Source organism: Zonotrichia albicollis, chromosome Z (assembly GCF_047830755.1).
Source record: "Zonotrichia albicollis isolate bZonAlb1 chromosome Z, bZonAlb1.hap1, whole genome shotgun sequence".
NCBI lineage: Eukaryota > Metazoa > Chordata > Aves > Passeriformes > Passerellidae > Zonotrichia > Zonotrichia albicollis.
This window is the reverse complement of record NC_133860.1, coordinates 51,396,444-51,421,691: the sequence shown is the minus strand read 5'-3', so window position 1 is coordinate 51,421,691 and position 25,248 is coordinate 51,396,444. Positions and strand designations below refer to the sequence as shown.

Genomic DNA, 25,248 nt, shown 5'->3' with positions numbered 1-25,248 from the left:
AATGAAGTCTCCCCTCAGTTTGCTCTTCTCCAGGCTGAACAGACCAAGTGACCTCAGCTGCTCCTCACATGGCTTCTCTTCAAGGCCCTTCACCGTCTTTGTCGCGCTCTTTTGGAGCTCTCTAACAGTTTAATGTCTTTCTCATATTGTGGCAGCCAAAAACTGCCCTCAGCACTCAAGGTGAGACCACTCCAGCTCAGAGCAGAGCAGGAGAATCCCCTCCCTTGCCCAGCTGACAATGCTGTGCCATCAGCCAGGACCTCCTGTTTGTTGGCAACATTAAGGGATTATTTGAGACACAGAGATAACTCAACACTGAAATAATTTCACCTTCAGTAAAGCTGAGTAGTAGTATTGAAATATGGTGAAATATGGTAGTAATGAAATATGGTGAACCAGCCCTGAATAATTTTATTCATGAGTAAAAAAGAAAATTAATTCAGGCTGTGAGAGATAATCTGGGACCTGTCTAATGAATGTGTAACAATTATTTGACACACTCATTTTGTCTTAACTTTATTTAAAAAACAAAAACCAAAAAACATACAAACAAAAAAAACCCACCAAACCAAAAAAACCCACAGCAATTGCAAGGGTAAATGTAAAACTTAAAGTTTCATAAGCAATCAGATTCTGATTATGACTATATGTGACTCAGTCTCTAGATTTACATTGGAGATAGAAGACATGACAACTTACTGAGGTTATTTCACCTGATTGCTTTTTGAAGAGTAATTTTTATAAAGTAAAAAATGAATATTTACAGTTTTATTCTCTTAAAATAAAAATACATGTTGGTGCTTCCAGTTTATAGGAAAACAAATACCTTCAAACTGCAGATGGGTGCATGGCCTGATCATTACCCTTGGTTGAAAGCTCAAAGACATAATTTAAGAGGGTTACAAGGTAAACTCACGTGAACCAAGTACTCTTAGTCCCCCACATATGATAGGCATCAGCACAGCTAGACATTCTGTGGGTCCAAGTTCTTCTGACATAAATTGTGATCCCACCCACAGGAGATCTGTGAGCCTATTACTTGCATTCCAAAATTTGCTTTAAGACCTATATATTCCCAGAAAACATGTGATCTCAACCTGGAACAGGGTCCAAGTTTTCTTTTAACAAGTGGAATAAACATAATTCATCTCAACGCCATTCATGTTTAATGTTAAAGAAAGTAGAGTGTTTTCCTTCCTGTGAGTGAAAACTGAGCTTGAAGTTCTAGCAATACCCAAGAAGTCGTTTCAAATCAGAAAACAACTGTCCATTACAGATTTATTCCAGCTCTGAAGGAGATATACACAATTACTAGCCAAGAATTCATTGCCTAGCATAGATTTTTCAAAAGTAGTTTTTACAGACAGTTAATAATTGCTACTACTTTCATCAAAATGAACTAAAGATCTTACTTTAAGCTAGCAGTCAAGAGTTCTGCAGTGGAAGAACTCCTACAAAACTTCTTTAAAGCCCTGAAGTTCCTGTCATAAATAGTAAAGAGAAGGAAAAAAAAGGGGGGGGGGAGTATATGCCCTTAAAGTTGAAAAGAGTAAAGCTGGCACCACCTAAATCTTTCTTTTAGTAACAGTTCCATCACAGAAAAAGTCTTCTACTCTGCCAGAGGTACTACAGATTGGTGGTTCTCAAAATGCCAGAGTATGTCAAAAAAGCAAAACGCAGTCATCAAGGCTCATTATGCTCTGTTGCTGGTACCAGAAGAACTTCCTTACCCCTTCTGTCAAATCTAGGTGGATGTCAGCCCCAGCTTCCCAGAAAAAATTCACTTCTTTGTTGAGACAAAACTCAGGATGCCCTGACACCAAAAGTATCAATTCAGAAATGCCACCCTTAAGCAATTTGCTTATTGATGACCTATATAAACAAATAAATCTGCTAGCACTAATCAAAACCAGATCTTCCTTAATCCCTTACTATCTTAGTATATACATCTTAATCTGATGGTGATGCTGCATCTACCAAAGAGCTGTCTGTGGCAGTGTGTTGTTAAGTTTCTTGTGTTATTCCCCCAATTTATGTATTGTTCTCCCCTATTATGTGTAAAATGGGTTCGTTCCCCCAGTTTTTCCCGCCAGTGCTAGCCTGTCAGCTAAGTTGCTATAGTAACCGCTATTCATAGTTGCCGATATGTAATTGCTCCTCCCCTGGTTTCCCTTATAAGTGAAAGTTGTTTCCTCCCTGTCCAGTCAATCACTCCCTTCCTCCTCCCAGGTTTCGAGAACCTTCTCCTCTCTGGAGGTGGTGGTTGGCTGGGGTCCCAGGACACCTCCTTTACCTTTTGATTATTGGTCTCCATGGAGTGTCAGTTCTGTGAAGTTCATCCCCTCACCTTTCCCGATTGGCTCCACCTGTACCCACCCCCATCCTTTATAATCCTGTTTTCACCCCCTATGAGAAAACTTTTTCCCGGTTAGTTTCCCCGTGTTTAGACCCCGCATCACCTTGAATAAACCGATGTTTAACCCCCGGGAAATGGTCAGCTCCGTTCCTCTCCTATACCAGCGGTGTACGCCAGTCCGCAGCCAGCACAGCCCGAGGCCATCAGACGCCGAAGGGTGCTGGCCAGGAATTGCAGAGGGGCGTCGGCCTTTCCCCCTCAGCTAGTCGGACTCTAAACTTCGGGCCACATATGCCCCCTACTGCAGCTGTCCAATGAGAAATATGAAGAACAGCTTGTGCTATTAGACCAGAAAGCAAAAAGGATCCTGTGTAAAAAATGAAATCACTCTCAGTAGATAGGGTACTCAGGTGAAGATGCTTACAGAAGTAAAAGAAAAAAGTTTTAAATTACAAGTCAAAAAAAGGAATTTTCATGATACAAACAAAAAGGAATCTGACATAATCAGATAAGACTAATAGAGACAGATCTCCAACCTGATTCTTCAAAAAATCCAGCTTCAGTGTTTAATAGTAATTTCTGAATTTATTGAAGAGTTGTCAGGCATTCATGTTACATTCAATAGTGCTTCCTACACTTTCTGGTTACAGTGCACAGAATTCATTTAGACTATTCTGGGATACAAGTGTCACACATCCTTAAGGCACAACAACTACCTGGACATCCAGGAGCTGAATGCCTGATAAAAACCAGGTTTCTTTTACAAGCATAAGTGTGCACATGTGTGTAGGTGCATAGAGGCAGAAAAATGAAGAGCAGCAAGACCTGTTCATGTCCTGAAGTCTACAAAAGAAGTTTAACCTTAAGAAAATAAATCTTAGTCACATATTGGAATTGAATTTAAAATTTTGTTTGGAACAGTGCTATCCCTACAGAATCCAGCTATTTGTCAGTGCCACACAGAAGACTGTGTGTATAAACACAGATCACCTGGTTTACTTTCTCCTCTGGTTCTGAGGCATGCAGTTTTCCTCCTCTTTCAGTAAAAGGCTGCTGAAGTCCTTTTTTCAAGCACCCAGTGTGTTTCTTAGATTAAACAGCAGTACAGACAGTGAAAAATGCAATCAAACTCTTGTGGACTACAGCATTGATACAGAATTTAGGCCAGTTATTTCCCAGATAATATGAACCACTGGTTTGCTTAATAAATTTATATCATCTGGTTCTTATCATATTCCCACTGTTTCAGGGTATGATGAAGTGTCAGTGACAATATGCAAGGCTCCTGTGAGGCCACTGCCTAAACTTGCCTTTAGCTACTGTAAAAATCATGCTAGGGACAGAAAACTAGTATTTTTTCTCCTGTAATGGTCTTTCTGCCAAGACTTTTCAGATAAGTTTAAATGCATCCCTATATGAATTCTTGCCAAGCCACACATTCTTCTTTGAGTAATCCTTGAGCATCCTTTGATGTTAGTTTGTCACTGAGATTAAATATATATTTCACACAGTTCTGAAACGCTGTCTGCAGCAAACCGGGAAGAAACTGCTATCAGCACTTCCCTAGGTGAGTAACAGCATGGGACAAGGCCAGTGGCCTCAACGCCTTATAAAAACCATGTATTTCAAAACTTCAAAAAACTTTAACCAATGTAAATGTATGGTTTATAAGATTTCATTTGCACAATGTAATGTATCTTTATTGCATTCCATCCAAGCTAACAACTGGATGGAAGCCCACGTGGGAAACTGTTTGGAAATTTCTGGCTTTTGAAAAAAGGCAAGGCAGAACAAATTCATAGCCAGTTGAATTGATATTGGTAATTGCCATCAGAAATAATGTTAGCATGAAGACATTTCTGACTAACTGTGGCAACTTTTCAAAGTGAATATCTTGAAAATTTCATAGGTAAAATATTCTGACATAACAAGTTTGCGATGCACAAAAAGAAAATGTTTAACTTATCTAGGCAAAAAGTTGTACATCACTTTAAACGGTACTGTATGACCAAAACTCATCCACTCTTCCAGAATAACTGTACCAAAATGATAAAACAACTTAGTAAAGTAAGTCTCATCCTTCTGAGAAGCATGATTCCCTGGAAGCACTAGGATTTCCCATGACAATAGTTCTTGAGTTCCAAATAGGTATCTTTCCATTTCACATGCCTCATGAAACCAAAGGTGCCCAAGTCAGCCTTAGCAACCAATGACTTCAACCTATTTTCTTTTCCCAAAGGTCAGATTTAGGGTCAGGACAGATGAACACTGTTTAGCTGGTACGGTAAATAGCTTCTCTTCCCATTGTCTTGTCTGTATCACATGTGAAAAAAAAAGGACTTCTTTCACCATACCTGCCACCCAGCCAGTCTCCAGAAGGACCACACAAACCAAAAAATCCTGCCTACCTGACATGCTTACCAAAGTAATGGAAGTTCTGCTCTCACAGAAATTAAAACATGAAAAGAGAAGATGCTCTTTTACCCAATCTACCTGAGTTGTTCACTGCACCTGAGACGCCTAGTGACTGCAAGTGCCATTGCTGCCATGAACATCTGCATGCTGTTCCATATGGCCAGATAAAAAGGATGCCTATGGAAAGGTTCAAAATACTCCTACTGCATTTCCTGGCGAACAACCTGGAAAGAAAAGTAGCTGTAGTGAGCATTAGACATCTTGAGGTGAAAGTGACTATTCCTTGAACACTGTCCCCTCAGTTCCCTAGAGGATAGTGGCTCCCTTCTACTGGGAATGCAACTGTGAGCTGAACAGTAGCATCCCACTTGCCCCAGGCCTCACAGTCTTGTAAATTAACTTAGGAATTTTTGCCTCCTTTTTACTCGCAAGTCAAAGGAAAAGGCTTCTGAGGGGATCAAGAGAGTATTTCCTATGGAAAACCCCTGGCACAGGAAACCCTTGATCTGAGTGTCTCCAAACCCCAAGGAAGGCACTGGCACAGAAGCACAGGCATGTGAGCATGTATTCTGAACTTTGGGTAATTATGCTCACATTTTTCTAGTGCAGATAAATGGGCCAGGATTTATTATTTCAGTCTCTTAAAAAGAAATAAAGAAAAAACCTAAATCTCTTTCTGGATAGTTTTAAAGTTACTCTTTCTTCTTGCCCCAAAGCATCCATCACTTAAAAGAAAGAGGGGAAGACACCTTGATGAGGATTGAAGAGGAAATCTCACCAAGATACTCTTGCAGTTTCCCAGTGCTTATTCTGCTCCTGTGAACAAAAGGAAAGAATAATAGGTGGATTTCTCTTTACCCTAAAGGAAAACACCTGATACACACAGAGGTAGCTCAGTTCAGGCACAGTGGTAAAAATTTGCTGTGTTAGTCCTTTTCAGTGCTGTGTTTCTTTTTGTCCTCTCTTATTGTTAACAGCAAGATAGACTCATTACTAAAGGGACAGAAATTGATAAATATAGTATGCTTTCCTTCTGCACAGGAAAGCAGAGGTTTATTGAGAGGGCACTAACCTCACATCCCTTCCTAACCATGACTTGATATGGCTATTGCACAAGTAATGGGACGAAGCGTCACACTGAGTTCCTGAAAACACTGTGTCTGTCGTCTCAGTGTTGTACACAGCTGTACCCTCTTACATCAGTATCTCTCCACACATCAGTTCATCTCAGAAAGATAAGAACATTGCCACTTCTGTCCTTATGGTCACAAGGGATTCCCAAAGCCCTGAAGCAAGCCATATAGCTGCGCTGTGTATATGGGAGGACACAGCCTCCAGTGTGCAACAACAGAGCAGGGAATCGATTAACAGCCATCTCAGGACATTAAGAGCAAAACAACCATTCCTAAACCTGGACTGGAAGTTGTATCCCAGGAGAAATGTGCCAAATGTGAGCTCATTTCTTCTCACAGAAGGGCAGCAGCCAGCTGGAGGGGCAGGGAGGGGGGTTGCTGGCAGAGGATGGACCTGACACCATATCACTTCAACGTGTGCACACTGAGCTCTGTGTAACATTTTATAACAGTGCCTTATAAACCTCAGATCAGTCCTATCTCTCACCCCTCTTACCAACATGAAAATACGTATCAGGAGACCAATAAGAATGCAAAAGTTTTTTTTTTCTTGCTCTCACAGACAGAAGTTACAGCACTCTGTTGCATTTAAATCCTGCCGTGCTGGTGTAAACACCAGGCACGGGTGATCCAATACGGAGTAAGTCCAAGCTGGCTCAGCCTCAGACTTGTCGCCTTATTGACTCAGGGCTTTTAAGGCTAGGACTGGTTCAGATGCAGGATAGGTGAAATCACTTTTCAGAATTCGGAACCCACCCAAAAGCACGGGTTCAAAAGTGCATCTTGCACTCCAGGACTTCGGTTTTGTCTTCCACGTTGCAAGAATTGTGGGCAGGGAAAAAGCACACAAGGCGCACAGCAAGGAGATGAGAGAAAACTAAAACTGTAACCTGTGATGAGGCCTACTGCATGCCAAGTGTTTTCTAAGTGGTGAGAAATGAAAGTGTGTGCTGGCTGTGCTGTGCTCAACAGCTTCAAGAAAGAGTGGCCAACACACCTGACACTGAAAGCTCCACCATGTCTCCAAAGAAGAAGACATTCACATTGGAGAAATTTATATTGGCCATTTTCCTTTTTAGTAAACTGACCTTAATCTTCATATATTCACCCTCCTAACCTAATCTTTGGTAAAGATCACAACGTTCCACAGTGAGCCCCCTCACAAAATAGCATTTTTTCGGGGTTTAGAAACCCTGGTTCTGACAGTCTGAGCTTGAAGACATTGTTCATTAGCACAGATTTTGATCAGCATAGCTTTTACTCAGACCTAGGACATCCCAGCCTCTGGAGCAGATCACAGCAAGGTGACACAGGTTGCAACAGGCAGATGACACTCTGGTCAGGAGGCATTTCAGACAAAGGAAAAGAACATTCCGAAGACTTATGCAATTTCAGGCCACATCCACAGTTATGGGCTTCATTCAAAACAAATTAAGCTTCCTGTTCTTCTGATGGTCTGACATCTCCCTCAGTTACATCATGGAGATGTGTATGTGCTTATTTTAATGACAAGGAGTTGAAACATTAAGCCTCGGTGGAGGCATGAAAACCAAAAGGGAAATATTTGTGTAAAAAATAGTGGGGATGGAGTCAGGAAAGCACACAGGCAGAAGGCAGGAAGAAAGGCAGGGAGGCAGGAAGGAAGGCAGGAAAGAAGGACCAGATCTGTTTGAATTTTTTTTTCACAAATTTACATTGAACTGCCAACATGGAAGTGGCTAAACACTGACAGGACATAAGCTGCTGCTACTCCTCTCATGCTGCCCTCTAATCCCATGTGATGAGAATTTTTTTCCCTTGCTTTACTCAAAAAACAAAACGGACACATCCACATTTTGAACCAGTTTGCTACTAAAAGGATATGCATCTCTCTCTACCTCTTCAGCTTATCACAAGGCTGTCAAACATAAGTGATAAGACACTCCCTCTTGACCTGGCGCTTACCAGCACTGATGGGTGGATGAGCCCATTGGAGAACGACAAGACTGCTAAAGTTTGGAGCGGCAGAATTTTAGAATTAAAGCCATAGCAACTCAAGCTTTTTGTTTTACATATTTATGTTACGATACTTCCCTCTCCCCTTCAGCTAACTCAGATCTTCCATTTTTAAAACATGGCTGGACCTTTAAGAGACATATTGGATATACAACAGGAATGAAAATCCTGAAAATCCTCTCTCTTTTAAAAAGTTTCAGGAAGTATGAAAATGTCATATCCAAAACACATTTACAATAAGACAGCCTTGGGCCTGTTAAGGGCCCTGAGCAACTCATGCTTTTAACAATTCAGACAGAAAGAAATACAGGATTTCAATAAACTAGTAAGTAAATAAATAATTAATTCACTCATCTGATGCCAGCATCAAAACAGTAGGAGACCTTATTACTTCCTTTATTTCCTTTCATATCTGGCTCTGTTGATACAGCACACAATGTGAACAACATACTGGCAAACTTCAAACAGGGACTGAGATTATATCCAACAAAGCTAGAAGGGGAAGTTCAACACCCACACAGTATATTCATACGGAAACAACCCAAATATATTTATTTTATGTGACAGTTTGAATTTATTATTAGTTGCATATAATTTCCTGTCTCATTTCTTGAGGACTCTTGGAATTTACTTCAGGATGTCTTACATTATCACACAACCCTTCCCCTCTACCCTGACACCCTCTCTGCTGAACCTCCTCTATGAGAAGTCTCTGACAAGCAGAAATTTTTAAGTTTGAAGCTTTGGAAGAGATTTCATAAAGGCAGTGAAGACTAAAGTGGATGCAATGTGAAAATTAATGTACAGTAGAATCAATGAACATACCACTAATTTCTCTGCACAACTAGAAGGACTGCCCCTATAAGCAGTGACCAAAAGACCCACAGGTGGCAAAACTATTGAGACTTCTACATATGCTGGCCTTGTAAGAAAACAAAATTTCACAAACATACACACTTGCTTTCCCTCCCCTTCCAATTTGACACACTTCAGCTACTTTTTTAAGAAGTTTGGAAAAGTTCAGTTATTACAGAAAAAAAAAAAAAGTGCTCATACATGGAATTAAATCCCAAAGATTATACTTAAAAGGTAGATGATAGATGAAAATCTCAGACTTATGATGAAATTATTTATATTCCCTGAGATAGAAGGATTTCTAAGTGGTCAGATTTACTAAGCTTTGACTTTTATAGGTCTGTTTTCAACACTACACCGGGATAACAGACCTAAGAGAAGATCTCATTCCACAAAATATGTGTCCTTTTCTGACTTCCCCCATTTTGCCTCTACACACTTCTAAGAGTTAGAACATGCTGCAACACCTTGAGTATGCAAAACTGGTCAGCCATCTGTTAAGACAAGCCTGCTGTCCATAAGGTGATGCAAAAAGCTCAAGAAGTCCACAGCAAAAATTAGCCATTCCTTTTCAAGAGTTAGGAAGAAGTTTTGGTTCAAACCCCAGTACAATATTCTGATGAAATAAACACTTCATGCCAATTTTTGGATTAGTTGTTGTCCACTAGATGAGAAGACTTGGCTGTCCTTGGCTTGGGCTGAGACAAATAATTTATTTTTAGTTTTCCTGCTCCCAATGATATTATTATAGGCCCTGGTGATTGGTAGGTTTTCCCTTTTTTCTTCCAATACCTTTAGCTTTTTAATTGTTTCCATAAGGGTGATCTTACCATTCTTTTTTCTTCCTTAGACTGCAATTTCCCATTTTCCCCCCAGGTAATTGTTTCCCATACAATTCTGAGTTTTCTTACAAAATTAAGAAAATAGCTACAGAAAAGCACCTAGAACCAACACTGCTGTCTGCAGATTTGACAATACAACAGAAACCATGAGGTTTTATTTGGACACCTAATGACACAGTTATAAGGGATTAAGGTTTTATTTGCTTCAGTGAAAATTCAGTCATGCAGAGATTGATACTTCTCTTCTGATGAATTATTTGTCTGGTCACGTGGCCTTCTCAGACTTTACATTGACTCATGAACCTTCTGAGCATTGAAGGTTGTCCAGACCCATGACTACAGGTGACCACATTCAGACTATCCACAGTGTCATGTCACACCTTCTTTTATTATTCTTTTGGAGCCCTGTGAATCTAGCAAAGTCATTGAAAGAACACATTAAACTTTAATGGCACTGGTGAAGCAGACCAGTAGCTCAACAGCCTACAATAAGTGCTGACTTCTTTTCAGTGAAGTCCAAAACCAAAAAAACTTTCATCACACAACCTTAGTTTAGCTCATGCAAGCTTCTGCATTTGGTAGAAAAAATAAAAAAGTTTTATATTTCAGGAATCTGAACGAAGAGGCTAGTAAAACATGCCCCAATACAGAGTTCTAGAGTAATACAGGAAGAAATTATACATACTTAGTAGCATCTAGTCCTTCCTATAAGAAATGGTTTCGTTTTATAGACATGACATATCTGAAGTGCAGCAACATGGGTCACAAACCACATTGGTGAGATATTTTCATTTTGTAACATGAATAAATCTCAGCTTTGTGTAGCTGAACTCTGCATTTCAGTTCATCCTCACCCAGTCAATCTGAGCAAATGCTAGTCGGTATGTATACATGATCCTGCATGAAAATCCATTTGTGTTCTTTGGACCTCATACTGGAAAAAAAACCCTTTTAATATACCTACAATTTCTGAGACAGACGAGCTGACACAGCAGTAGGTAGACCTATCTACACATGAAAGGAAAAACCGTCAAGCTTTATACATTCAGATGTAAACAAGAAACATATTCATTTCACTGCCTAATTGCGCTTGTGGTCATCCAAGACAGATCCAGTTAGATAATAGGGGAGTGTAATGCCAAAGAGCCTGGAAGGAATGGACTATTGTATTTGACTATTTTCCATGTACAAATTAGCACAGCAAAAGAAAGAAATCCTGCAGAAAAACACATGTACTTCATTACAGCCCCTAGTGTTACTTCTGTAAGTGTCACAACAGTAACAAAGAGCTAAAAAATGCTGCTGAAAAGATGCAAATAACAAATGCAAATGTGTTTAAATGTCCCTCTGACATGACGTGATTTGACTTCTAGTTTGTCTGAGCTCATGGCTGGTTTTGGTTTGGACACAACTGTGAACTTTTGCTGATGTTACTGAAGTGCCACATGACAAGAAGCTGCTGCTCATGGTTATTGGCCTTTAGAAGAGATACAAGGTGATACACAAAAATCCAAATGCTGATTGTCGTGGATTTCAAACTCATTCTATCTACTTGGCTAAAGGCTAACATCTAGGATGCTGACAGCCAGGTCACAGCCTAATTTAATGACTTGTTTTTCTCTCAAAAAACATCTATGAGCTTTCTACCATGCCTTTGGTGATCCCATGCTGCAATAAACTACAGTAGGAACGGGTATACCAAGGCATCCTACAACTTATCCCTATCTCTAGCCAAGCTGTAAGTCAAATACTGGAATGTTTACCTAATCTCCCGCTGAAAGCAAGTGAGAGATTTTCTGAACTATGGAAGGAGCAAAAGAATGGTCTCATTCAAAAAAGAAAGTTAAGCTTTCTTCACATCACTATTCTTAAGGTACAAAGAGATTTGGCGGGAGGTGGGGGGGAAATCTCAAGGCAGGGTAAGTCATACAAGTAAAAACTGGTATAATGTGGAATATAATGCATAATAGTTGGCACCAGAATGCATTGTTTATTTTCATGAATCAGGGACTGAGAAATTAATTCGCAAGCAGCAGAGTGATATACAAATATTATGAGTATGAGCTTAACGTGGGGCCAAATCCCACGGCCTTTACACATTCTTGTGGAGTAATATCTCCTGTTGATCTTCCTTAAATTAGTTCTGCAGGACTGTCTCAGTCATTACTGACTTATTACAGTCATCAGGTAATAAACATCTCATTTTCATACATGAAAGAGAATCCACGCTGACTTTATGCCATTTTGTGTGAATTCAGTATTATAAATAGAATATAGTAAGACTTTTAGATCAGTACAAACAGCATTCTTATTTCTAGTGCTCAAATAGTATTTAGTGACTCTATATCCAAAAAACTGTTCCTTTTTTTTTAATAATACAATTATTTAAAAGAAGTATTTTGAACAGGGTTATCCTAATGTTTAGCTCTCCATGAGGTTTACTAAAAATTGTGTCGAGATTAGTTTACAATGATTACTACAGATTGGTCGACACTGATAAATAAGATGGAATCTGCTATAAAATTAATGTATTTCTTTATGATGCTTTGCTATTTGAACTACTGCATTCAATCAAATTCAAGAAAAATGGCAATATACCTGTGCCAAGATTACTCTTGTATCAAAAGTGTACGTATATTAATATCCTTTCTGCAGATGTTCTGATTGCCAACTCATCACTCATAAAATTAAGTATGAGTCAAAATGGAACATCTAATGTCAATCAAACAGCACAGGTACATCTTTCAGCTGTAAGCACCCTATCAGGATAATCAGGGGAAGTATGCAAGAAAATAATCAAGTCTACTGCTCTGAAGTATACCAGATATCACAGAACGTATCTTTCAAAGTTTGGTATAAACTTGACTCTGTAATGAGGCACAGAACCAGCTCATTTAAGCTGGTTTCAGGAAAAAGTTCAGTACATGCTGTACCTGTTTTCTCTGCATGTGCAGAAAAAAACCTTTTTTTTTTTTTTTGAGGAAGAAAATTCCAGGAACATTACAGCACGATATAGTTTGATTTAAAGAGCAGAGACACAGTTCCTCTCTGAATCCCAAGCAGTTAAATCACCATTTACAGGTCATTTAGAAGTTTAGAAAGCTGCTGCCAACATCAACTTCTTGGTTCTACCTGCATCAACCCACAATATCAAGGCTCCAAGTCTGCAGGGCGGTAGACAGGATAAAACTTACACGACTTGTTCAAAACAAACTCTCTCCAACTGCGATTTTAAGAGATTAAAAACATACCCACCCGCATATATGCGCACAGATTCAGTATCAGCTACAGGCGGAAGGTATTTTAGGAAAGGAACGGCATTTACCAGGAGGAGGGCAGCCAGAAGCAGGGTGCCGGCGGCTGTCCAGCGGCAGCGCTCCATCGTGGCCCGGGCGCCGACCTGCGCTCAGCGGCGCGCAAGCTGTTAGGGGCTCGCCCGGCGGCCGGCACCTCCCCAGCCGCGAGCTGCAAGGCTGCCCTCAGCGAGCTGCCAGCCTGCCTGCCTTCAGCGTGCTGCCAGCCTGCCCTCAGCAAGCCTGCCTTCAGCGTGCCGCCAGCAAGCCTGCCCTCAGCGAGCTGCGAACCTGCCTTCAGCGTGCTGCCAGCCTGCCCTCAGCAAGCCTGCCCTCAGCGAGCTGCGAACCTGCCTTCAGCGAACTGCCAGCCTGCCTTCAGCGTGCTGCAAGCAAGCCTGCCTTCAGCGAGCTGCCAGCCTGCCTGCCTTCAGTGCCGCCTCTCCGGCTCCATCGGCCCCGCTCGCTTTCCTGACCCTGCCGGGGCTGGGTGGGTTGGCGTGAGCTGCGGGGAAGCGCTCCCCGAGCCGGCGTTCAGCCAATCCCCCTCCTGCTACTCAGACGTGCAGCGCAACAAAGCCAAGAGGTCTGGAGAAAGCCTAGCAGCTACAGAGGGGAAGGAAAAAGAGAGCGGGAGAGGAGGAGTGGTAGGAGGAGAGAGGCAGAATGGCAGAGCTGAATGGAGTGCTCTGCCTGCAGCTCCCGGAGCTCCGCTCCACCACTTGCCATGAGCTGATTCACGCTTACTGCTAGGTCAGTAGCCCTCCCGAGCGTGCATTGTTCCAGACAGGAGGGAAACTTAATCTGTGTCAATACATAACGTGTGCCATAAAAAGCACCAATAGGAAAATGCTTACATCCTCCAGGGAGGACGCACAGTGTGCTAAAGCCTCGATTCTTCACAGAAAAGTGCTCTCTTTTAGACCGTTTGCTCAGCAATAAAGAGGCCTGACTCCGCTTTAAAATCGTGAAGCAAAAATGTTTCCAACAGGCCGGGTGACGCTCTTTTCTGTAACTACATTCTTACTCTTTGGAGAAATTTAAAACCTAAGCTATTGGAAGGAAAGTGGGATTACTGGAGGAAGAATTTTCGGCAGAAAGGCAAAGACTCACACACCTCAGGAAAGGTGGGAACTCTGCCTTTGAAGTATTGATTTGACAGATAGGTGTTTCAAACAACTGCTCTCAGTCTGTTGAGAGTTCATTTAGCTTGCCTGCCTATGATTCTGCATTGCCTGAATTCTCCAGCATTTATATTTTAATTTATTTTTTTTTTACTGTCTGTATATTTTATTTTCTGAAGGAGAAATTACAAACTAGATCCAAGAATTTTCTAAAAGCCCTAGGCATTCTCCCACATCAGGCTGAGCTGAATGCCTTGCAGTCTCAAGATTTTGGTACTGCAAGGCACATCACATCCAGATGGGCATATAGAAAGCCCAGTAAAAAAATCATGATTCTGGCACGTCAGCAAGCTCAGACAATGGAGAACAGTAAGGTACATGTGTGTTAGGGGTGGAGAATAGTATGCTAGCCATGAGTCTTAGAAGTGACTGAAGTCAGAAGTTAGCAAAGGAAAAGGAAACTCTGCCAAGGGCCAGGACTGGGGACAGAAAGGAAAAAGGAGTAAGGGTAGACCACGGACTGTTTAAGAGAACTTCACATCAGTAGAAAATAAAACCAGCCTGGGGGAAAAGCTGGATGAACAGATGGAGAGTGATACAGACTTTGTAAAAGAAAAAGAACTGGGTGGAAAAATGAAAAAGAGTCACAGATGTTGAGAAGTCAGATAGGAGAAGCGTCTGGCTTTGTACAACAGGAACAGAAATATAAACACTGAAGACATCTGGAGGCCAAAATAGAAAAGATACCAAGTAGATGGAGATGGGCTTTAGGAAATGAAGATGGAATTTAAAAAAAGAAATGAAAGTAATTAGGAACAGTGGAAGAAACAGATTTCAGCCTTCACTGCCCAGCAGTCATTTGGTCGGGTACCTTTGGAATTGGCAGGTGAGGAAGCAGGGCCTGAAAGACTGAAAGGGCTCAGTAGGAAGGTGCTATGACGGAAAATGTAGTAGCTGGACTGAACATAGCAGGGATGAGAAAAGGTTTGAAACAGGTTCCAATATTCCTCTAGTACATCTTTATCTATCTCTACAGCAACTTCAGTGACTTTTTCATGGAGCAAAGGTGAGGGATGGACCACTTTGCACCATCAGAAGTGAGGAAGCAACCATAGGATGACATCAACGGAGAAATTATGACTTTTTGCCCTTTAAATTAAATGACTAAATTATGACTATTGCCCTTTAAAACTCAGGAAACTCAACATATAAATCTACTAAAAAACTAGTGTACTTTTTACAAATAACACCATTATCCCCCCCAAAGTAAAGCCCTCATATCTTTTTCTTCACCAGCAGAGTCAACACATACACCGAGAGCTGCACAAAAGGATTTTATCCATACATCTCCTAGCTATTGTTGTATGTTTTCCACCTTACTCTTTTCCTTTGCTAAAAGACTAAGGTAATTGGAGGAGTACTTACAGTAGTTCCTGGAATTCCTGTAAATGAGATTCTCTAGACAAACTTTTAAATGCAAACAGTAAGATTTGTAATATTGAATAGATGAATCTTGACTGCTTTATTTTTAAGAAAAAAACTGCTGCAATTATGATTACGTGACTTACAATGGATGGAACAACTGACAAAGATGTTTTCATAACCATGTGTTTGGGTTTATTTGTGTGGTTTATTTTGTTTTTTTCTTAATCTGACTTTAAACTGGAGATTTTGCACTAACATTGTATAAACCCATTTCTGAATGCCTCATTTTGTGTCTCTTGTTAAACTATGGAAAATGTGGCTTTTTTAAAATGAAGTATGGGATATTCTTCTTTTCAGTAGAGAAGCCTCAATAGACAACTTTATCATCTAAGGTGGACTAATATTTTTGGAATTATATTTATATTCAATGTATTCTGCAGTTTTCTGATCACAGAACTCCATCACAGCTGATGGGAATGTTGCATGAAGAATGATGGTGGGAGACAGGAGTTTATTATGTAATAGAATCATAGAATCATTAGGTTGGATAAAACCTTGAAGATCACCAAGTCCAAATGTTACTTTAACACCGCCAAGTCCACCAATAAACCATGCCCCTAAGCACCCTGCCCACACATCTTTTGAACACCTCCAGGGATGGTGACTCAGCCACTTCCCTGGACAGCCTGACACCACCTCAGTTCCCAATATTGCATCTAACCATCTGTTAGATGCAATATTGTTCCAGCTTGAGGTTGTTTCTTCTTCTCCTTGTTTCTTTGGAGAAGTGACTAACTCAAAGTTGTAGAGAGTGTTAAGGTCTCCCCTCAATTTCCTTTTCTCCAGGCTGAACACTCCCAGCTCCCTCAGCCGCTCCTCACAGGAGTTGTGCTCTTCACCAGCTCCCTTGCTCTTTTTTGGATGTGCTCCAGAACTTCAATTTCTTTCTTGTAGTGAGTTGAATGTCTTACAGTAATGCTACAAAATTATGTAGTCTGCAATGTTCAGACATGTCAAAAAGGTGACTTTAAAGAGCTTTCTTTATTCAAGATATGTGTTTAATCACTAGCACAGCAGCATGGTATTCATAATAGCATTACAATATGCATGAAATTCACCATGACTGATACTCTGGTTGCACATTTAAAATTTAGACCAGAATCTAAAATGCAGCTTGAATTTTGTTTTCACAACGAACTCATGCAAACTGTGTAATTTTTTCATGAAACTACATAAATATTCTTAATAAAAACCACTATAAATAAAAACCCACATTCTTCCAACAGTTTGGCTTTCATTTTTCTGCACATAGTTGAACTTAAAAATCAAAGTGAAATTGAGGGAATGGAAACACATGAATCAAGTCCAAGGGAAAGGTCTACTCAAATTCTTGCCTATAGCTTTAATGAGCAGTTGTGCCCAATATCTGCCAATTTCTCCAGAGCTATATTGGATCTATCTAAAGGCTCATTTGAATTATTCATAATGGGAAAAAAAGTAAAAGAAAACCAAAAAAACAACACAAAACCCCAACAACAACAAAAAGAAAAGAAGTGTAGATTTACTGAAAAATTACATTAAGGCATCAAGTGCCTGAAAGGGTTGTAGAGCCCATCTCCATGTCCTGCTGTTTAGGTCCAGGATTTTATTATACTGCATATATGCATTTATATGGGGTTAATTTACTTGTCTTGCTGAAAGACATATTCAATATTCTATATATGGAACACTAGTTTGGGAGTATGGAGTGTGGTATTTCTTCTGTGGATGCACATATATATAAAAAGAAAAAGATGCTCTAAACAAAGTAATGTTGCCTGAAGAGTGCAAAAACTCAGGCTCGGTTCACGTCCAGATTTTCCCTGTCATATACCCCAAGGGAATACAAGAATTCAGAGCAATAAAAGACTGCTATCTGCAGCAGAAGTAATAGCTGAAACTTTAAGGGATATGTTAGCCAGTGTGGATGGTCCCTAATGCTCCCAGCACTGTTGTTTCCCCAGTAAGACTGAGGTTGTTCTTAGCAAAATCTTAATGCTACAGATGAAGTCCTGAGACACTCAAAATCATTTGCAAAAACTGGTACTGGAGATTGGTGAATCTAGGATTGCATTTGGCATCACTTTCTGAGTATATACATGCAAATATGTCACCTCCAATCCCTGACCTTACAAACACATGTCATTCACCACCTCAAGGGAGATTGCACAAATACTTGCTACACTGTGTTCTGAAAATTGCACCTTCCACTTTCTGAAGTGGTTATTCATTCCAGTTTTCCTTCACCTCTGAAAGGTGTTAAATTAAATCCATTTGCATCTGTTAGAAGGAAACAGAATTCATAATCAACACTGAACTCTACCTATTACAAATTATATGAAATGGAAGTAGAAGCCAAGGTGGGTGTCTGAAGCAGTGTTTTAAGCTCTACAGATTTAACGATACTTAATTTGAAAAACACACATGCAGGCAGAAAAAACCTGTTAACATCAATATACTTTCTGGCAGAAAAGAGCGAACTCAGCTTTGGAGCTGATCTCCCTGGTGAGAATATCTTACCATTGTCACTCAGAAGACACCTGTCTCTTCTGGGTAGCTGGACTTCTTTTTTGCCATACAGTCTGTAGCAAATGGCATTTTAAAATTTTTACTACTTTTTCATTAGCAGTTTTTCTTAGATTTCTTTTTTCTATTGTAAACACGGATTGATTTCTGGGAACCTGTAAGCTTGTGAAAATATGGAAAGTGAGAAGTGGGAGGGAACCAGCGCTTTATAAGGAGATACAGACAGGATTCGCATTTATATGTGTGTGTATGTGTGTGTGTGTGTGTGTCTTCCTCCATGCCTTTGAAGGCTGTGAAAGAAAATAGAATGAAAGTTAGAAGGACTGTAATATTCTGTCTAGTACAGCTCATTTAGATATACATGATGTAAGATTATGAAAGCCCTTTTCCCCAAAGGTTAAGGTGCTGATGCATACAAACCTTTACTTAGACATCCAACGTGAGATAAGACTCAAAAGTATGATAGGAGGAACAATACAGCTCTGAGCAATAAGAAATCCCTTATTCATCCCTAGCAGGGAAATAGATACATAGTTCAGCCTTCAGATTCACCAGGTCTTTACCCTTTACAGGAGACAGGTTGACATGAGCCCTGGAGTAAAATGGTGCCACTTAGGAGCAGGTGTGCTGTGATCTCTCTGTGTTCAACGCTCACATCTCATGTAAGATGAGGTCTCAAGAAAGGGATGATATGTAACATTGCTTTATCCATTTTGTTTGGCTGAACAGAAATCAGACCTATGAGATGCTTCCATGTGAAACACTTTAAGCTTTACATATTGAAGCTGAACAGTTGCTTCCTCCATGGGAATAATGGAAAAAGTTGGAGTGAATTCCTATATGCGGGCTGCTTCTTTCTTGATATTTAACTGTACTTACTGAAGTAATGAGCTGTAGAGAACTCCTCCCTTCCATGCTGGTTTGTTACCATCATATGAATGATGATATCTGTTGTATTTCAGTAATAGACCTAGACCTCTGGCAGCAGTAAAGTCTAAACCAAAATTTCACCAAAATGTCTAAACTATTATAGACTCCTGCAGGGTTCTTTCACAACAATTTAACATCATGTTCAGTTTTTTCATTGTAAGGGTGTGGCAGTTTAGTGGATGAGCCAAACATCTTGAACTGACATGCTTGAGAACCTAAGTTACAACAACAAAATAGGGAAATTCTGTAACAGGAGGTGCAAAATTACTTCCTCCTCCTGTTTTGATAGAGAATTCCAGGTAAAAAAGGCAACCACTTACATATCATTCTTCCAACATAATTTCTTTCTCAGGCTTATTTCTTCACACAAGACAGTTTCCTGTATTGTTGTGCTGCTGTATGCTCCTTTTGAAGTCTACTTTCAGAAGCTTTTTCAAGAAGCCTTACTTATCTCTACTCTTTCCACGCCTTTTGCCTCCCAGCTGGTGCTGTATCTCAGCTTGCTCTAAAACTTAACTTGCCTTGCTTTTCAAGCAGCCCGCAAAGCACAGAAAATAATCAGTTTCTGTTGTAAAAACAGGGCACTCTAAGTACAGTAAGATTGAGATTAAGTAATTTACCCATAATTTTACATGAAGGCACTAACAGAGGACAGAATTGTACAACATTACTGAAGTTGCAGACTAGCAGCCTTAGCTATATGGACCCATATGGTGCTTAAGTTCCATGAGAAATCACATGAAAGTAAATCTCTCTTAAATATATATAGCAAAGTGACATTAAGAGCAGAGTATTTCCATTGCCTTACAGAACATCCAGATCTTGCAATAAACTTCACGCAAGTAAGAGACTTGTTCTATGTCAATAACTCTTGAAAATCAATGAACGGTCATTGTTGTGTTTTTAAATCAGACGCCTGACTTCAGATATCAATATGTGAGTTTTGTTCTTTATGAAAGTTTCTAGGCATGCTGTTTGCAAAAATTAACCAGAAAACAGATACTGACAGAATATACAAACATGTAATTAATGAGAAGTCTCATTATTCAAACTACCAAGCCTGTGATTTTAGAGAGATTACACAGCAGCACTTGGGGCAGATGATACTGCTTTTGAATACTGCAGAAACAGATCTTATATTTTTGTATCTGGAAGTCAGCTGAGTTATAAATTTCTTTACTGATAAAACCAAACCCAAATCAAACAAAAAAACCTCATAGGGTTTTCAACATCTGATTTAGAAGGCTTTTGTCTTGTTTCATTTTTCCTTCTATGGAAGTAAAGCATAGGAAATTATTTATATGGCCTTCTGCATTGCAAATGGGATTCAATTACATTTCCATTTTCTTCTTATCGAAACTGAGATTCTATAAGCAGGCACAGACCATCATGAGTGAACGTAAACCATGTGAAACTGGCAAGATATAATGAAGGGAAGAATTTGCAAGTTTTAGTAATCTTACGAAGAAATGAGACAAAAAATAAGACTAGGAAATACATTTTGGGTCAGGATTCGGAAAACCCTTAAGGTGGAGGTGGGATTTGTGTTTTGGCTAATTTGCAATACTCAGCTCTGTGTCTGTATTCAGCTTTCCAAAGTTTCCACAAGAGAAGGTGTGGAGGAAGGAGAGGGGTTGGATACAGAGTCTTTGGATTTTGCCCCATCTCTTATGCTAGCAATTAATGAAAGTGCCAGGACAGCACAAAGCATACTTTGAAATGTTGAGCCAGCAAGATATTTGAGCATTGGAGAAATCTTTCTTAGTGAGAGGGTTTTGAATATCAAAACAATAGTGAAGATGCTCCATGGTTGGAGCACCCACTCAGTCACAATGTGTTTTTCTAAGCAAAAGGCACAGAACACTTACCCTCAAGTTGGCCAAGTTAATAAAGATTAGCAATGCAGACAAACAGCAAGGATTATTAGCACGAAGACACCTAATGACATACTTGAAAGCTGGAATTGTTCTTGTGACAATTACAGAGGTCGAGCAAATATGAAGGTCCGTGGTGAGGAAGAGAAATCTTCAGATTACGGGACAAAACACATTTTAAAATATAGAAAGATAAAGAATATGTGATAAAATATGAGAGTAAATGGTAGGATTTTGAAACAGCAGAGTACTCAAATCACTGCAACATACACGTAGGAGTGGAAAAAGGTATTCAGTGGAATATTTGAAACATATGGTTTTTGTTTATGTTTCTTGCAAATATTTGAGAAAAGAGAACAACTTCTACCTGTATACAATTGTGACCGTGAATGCAGTATTATGTTGTAACAAAAATGTATTTTTAAGCAACCAGTAAAATGCTGGAAGAGATTATAATATTAATAACTAGGAGGCTATCGTGTTCCGTATTAAATTTCTCAGCACTGCAGCTCACTATGCAAAGAGCAGCAGTTTCTACTTGATGGATTAAACAGTTACAAAATGGTAGAAATACAGGAAGCAGTGAAAAAAGACAGATAGTATTTTCCTTGCAAGCGAGGCCGAAAATATTCTCAATATCAGAGAAACAGGTGAAAAGATGAAATAATTTTTATTTTTTGGGTTTACAACTGGCAGGATGTGGTGACATTCTAGTTTGAATTCATGACAGTTGGCAACTCAAAATTCAAATCCATATGTGGACTGAATCATCACAGAAACACTTTAAAAAGCATTTGAAGAATGATTGTCTCTGGTAGATTTATCTGACTGGTTTGTACTGAGTCAGGCATGTGAGTAGATGATAGAATCTTAAGGGCCTCAATATTTCTCTTATTCAAGGAAGAAATCAGGAGTAATGGAAAGGAAATCCGTAGGGTCTTTGAAAAACCAAAACAGGTGAAAATTGAAGTAAAATCCTAAATGTTATGATATTTAGTCTGCATTATAGTTTGTTTTATCAGGTAATGTGTGCTCATAGAATCTGAATTTAAAAAATAAAAGCCTTTCATGTAGTGGTTGAAGATAAAGATAATCATGGCACTAAATATGTAAATACCAAGGAACTGAAGAAAACAGTCTAGACTAAGAAAATGAAACCTTACCTTTGAGAAAGATGTGATCAATCAAATCAACTGCTGCAGTAGACACAAATTTCTGAGCAATTCAAGGAGTATTTGAAAATAAACATCACCAGTTTTAGACATGGAAAACTAAACCCTTCAGTCATACAAGAACCTCCTATCTGTCAGTTTTCATCAAACTGATCAAAATGTATTAAAGGACATGCTGAGAGGACAGCAGATAATGCTGCATGGATGAGCAAACAGGACTTTTGTGCCTGAGGTTACTCAAAGTCAGAAGTCAAATGCTCTTGTTCTGTAGCACTTTGATTTATATTAACTTTGCCAGCATGTCAGGGAACAATTGATGTCTAACTGAATTTCAGACTAGATTATTTAGAACCATCATTTATTTACACAGTGAGTGTGTCAATGCCTGCTATGCTAACATTTTTACATGGGAAAAGCAGACAGGATTGAGTTCTGAATTACCATCTGCAATTCAGAGCTTTAACCACAAAAGTTATTTACCAGATGAATTCTCATGAGGATCTACTCTTTTCAGGTATTTTATTGCATCGTGCACATTTTAGTCACAATAATTATGAGAAATGTAAGACAATGAAAGGACTTCCTCTATCTGCACAACAGAAGCTTAAAGTCCCGTAATCTTTGTATGTCACAGATTCTCTGAGATCTTGTTGCAGTGTCTTTTTAGCTACGTCACTTGACAGTCTATGACAGACTGGCCTTTATTTTTGCAACATCTTCTATCTTGCTTGAAGTCATATCTATAACAAAGATATCTTCATATATATCTTTTTAAAAAACCTCTCGCAACAATCATTATATTTGTCTGTAACCAGATGCCATTTTTTTTATTTAAGCACTTTGTCCACTGAAATGGCTATTTTATTTCATTCATACTTATTTTCAAAAGCTGGAGCTTTGTGATGCAATGCATAATCTTTCCTATATTCAACTTATAAAGACTTTCATGGGGCTATCTTAATTCAGTTTTGTGTTAACCTTCTTTTTCTTATTTGAATCCTAATTTTGAAAATCTACTTTTATATATCTTTGACATTAGCAGTTGTTCTGACTGCTTAGGCTTGTAATTCTATTTGCCTGCACAACATCACTGGAGATGATATGAAATATTTTTGTGCTGTACTGTGTCTTTGTGAAGTGAAAGTATAAGAGGGCTACTGTTTGGAAGCCTTTGTTCTGGAAAAGAAGTTCATGATATAATAAGAAAGAACTGTATCTAAATAATGAAAAACTATGGATGAGATTACCTAATCAATCCTAATTACGTACTGTGGTTTTAGATTATTTTTTATGTGTTAAGATTTACATTTCCCTGCTACATATTACTTCCTCCTTCTCCTCACTTCCCTCCTGGCTTTGACCAAGTATATTGTCTTGTTCTTCTGTCAAAGTTCAGAGTAAAAGATAAAGCAAAACCAGCATGCATGTATTGTAGGTCTGCATTGTATCTTTGTGAACTGAGACAGCAGTTTGGTTTTTTTGTTGTGATGTTTTAACATGTATGGGCAGATCTTCACTACATGGAGAAAGAAAGTGGCATTCACTGCATTGTAGAATACTGTCAGCTTGTCAGTAATTTCCTATGATGCCATCAACAAGTCAAAAACTAACGCAGGTAGGATGGAAGAAGCTAAAGCTTTCATACTGGCTGAGCTATACACTTTATGCTTAATAAAGTTTATTATAATAGAGATTTCTTTTTCTATATGAAGATAAAGAAAGGCTCAGTTTTCATCAAAGACTCAGCTTTCTAAAATCTATATGTAGGTGGAAACATATACGCTAATTAAAAACCTCTTCCCCAGTGGGCTGAGTAAAACTGCTCAGAAATGCTCCACAACAGCAGTGGGAAAGGTTAGTGATTTGTGGTTTTGTAGTATCACATAGCAGGGGAGGCTGTCACACCAGGAGTTTTACATGTCATGGATACACTTCCTTCAGTGCCATCTATAATCATTAGGCTTTACATTTCTAAGGCCCTTCTGTTCATAGAGCCTTCTTCCCACTGACTGATAGGCATTCTGTGCTTGGAGTCTTCAAAATGCAGGTAGAGAAGCGAGCTGTACTGTAATCCTGGTAATGCTCCCAGTAGGGAGCTCAGCCCTTCCTGAGACATCCACCCCCGTGACAAAGTTGCCACATACGAATGAGGCATGCCTCGTTTGTATAGAGGAAATAATAGTGCATGTCAGGACCACTGTGCCATGTGTCTAACTAACTACAAAATTAGCCAGTTTCTTCCGTGTAACTTCTGACAGTAAACAGAGGTTTTGCAATTTATGTCTATCCACTAGCAGAGTTACCACCACATGATTCAAAAGCATCTTTTATTTTCCATATTCATATGTGAGGATATGAGATACAGACAAGTGAGGTGCATGGTATAGACAATTACATGAAAATTCTCTAGTTTATTGAAATCCTAGCCAATGATCACCAAAGCACTCTCTGCCTAACTAGCTCAGTGGTAAATAAAGAAAATTCTTCTAAGCATATGCCCACACGTCATGAGCTTTGTGTTTGAAGAAATGCTACTCATGGTTACTTTAATTAAACAACATTGATTACTTGATGCTCAAGAAGGTAAAATCTACTATCCCATCCTCTATAGTAACTGGATGTGGAGGAATAAACCAAAACTGGTTAATTTTATATGTGTGTAACATGAAGACATAATTTTGAGCTCTCTTCCCCCGTCTTGTTAAGGGGCACCTAGAGCTTCCTTTAGGAAATCCAAGGATAGCATTTTATAAAACACTCATTACATTACTGGTTTGAATTTTCTCATCTTTGGCTTTTTATATCCCTCTCCTGAATTATGAATATAGCAGTAGCTCCACCACTTCAATTGTGAGAGACAGGGCTGACTTCAGGCTCCCTTATGCATTTTAATTTTTTTAAAAGAGTTAAAAATGAACTCTACCACATAATAAAAAAAAGGTCTGGCCTGACCATCAAACTAGTGATTCCAGTAAGAATGGAGTGGGTGTTAAGGGAAGAGTCAAACTCTGCAGCTGAGTTTCAGTACTTGAGGAAAAAGACATCCTTTACCAGCTATATTTTTCTTCTGTTCATTTAATGTTTTCTTTTATTCTTCTGGGGAACACTGAGTATGAATATTTTACTATGGCATCCCTAGGTAACATGTGTCCTGTACTGCCACTGTTCCACAAAATACTGGGCTGCACTACACAGCAGGCAGCTTGCCATTTCTGCAGTGTATATACTACTGCACTCCACATCAAAAAATCTTACACATTCTTGAAGAC

At 39.3% G+C, this 25,248-nt stretch overlaps 1 protein-coding gene across 3 annotated transcripts in view; it reads right to left on the bottom strand.

Annotated features, from left to right (window-relative positions):
- The window catches only part of ADAMTSL1 (ADAMTS like 1), a 394,276-nt gene that overhangs the window by 166,308 nt on the left and 202,720 nt on the right, over window positions 1–25,248 (bottom strand). Inside the window, exon 1 of one of the 3 annotated variants that reach the window (XM_014269810.3) lies at window positions 12,922–13,642. The exons of the other annotated variants lie outside the window; for them this stretch is intronic. Coding sequence (XP_014125285.1) covers window positions 12,922–12,978 — 57 coding nt within the window. The 5' untranslated portion in view covers window positions 12,979–13,642. Of the gene's footprint in view, window positions 1–12,921; window positions 13,643–25,248 lie in introns of those variants that run through there. 3 annotated transcript variants of the gene reach the window in all.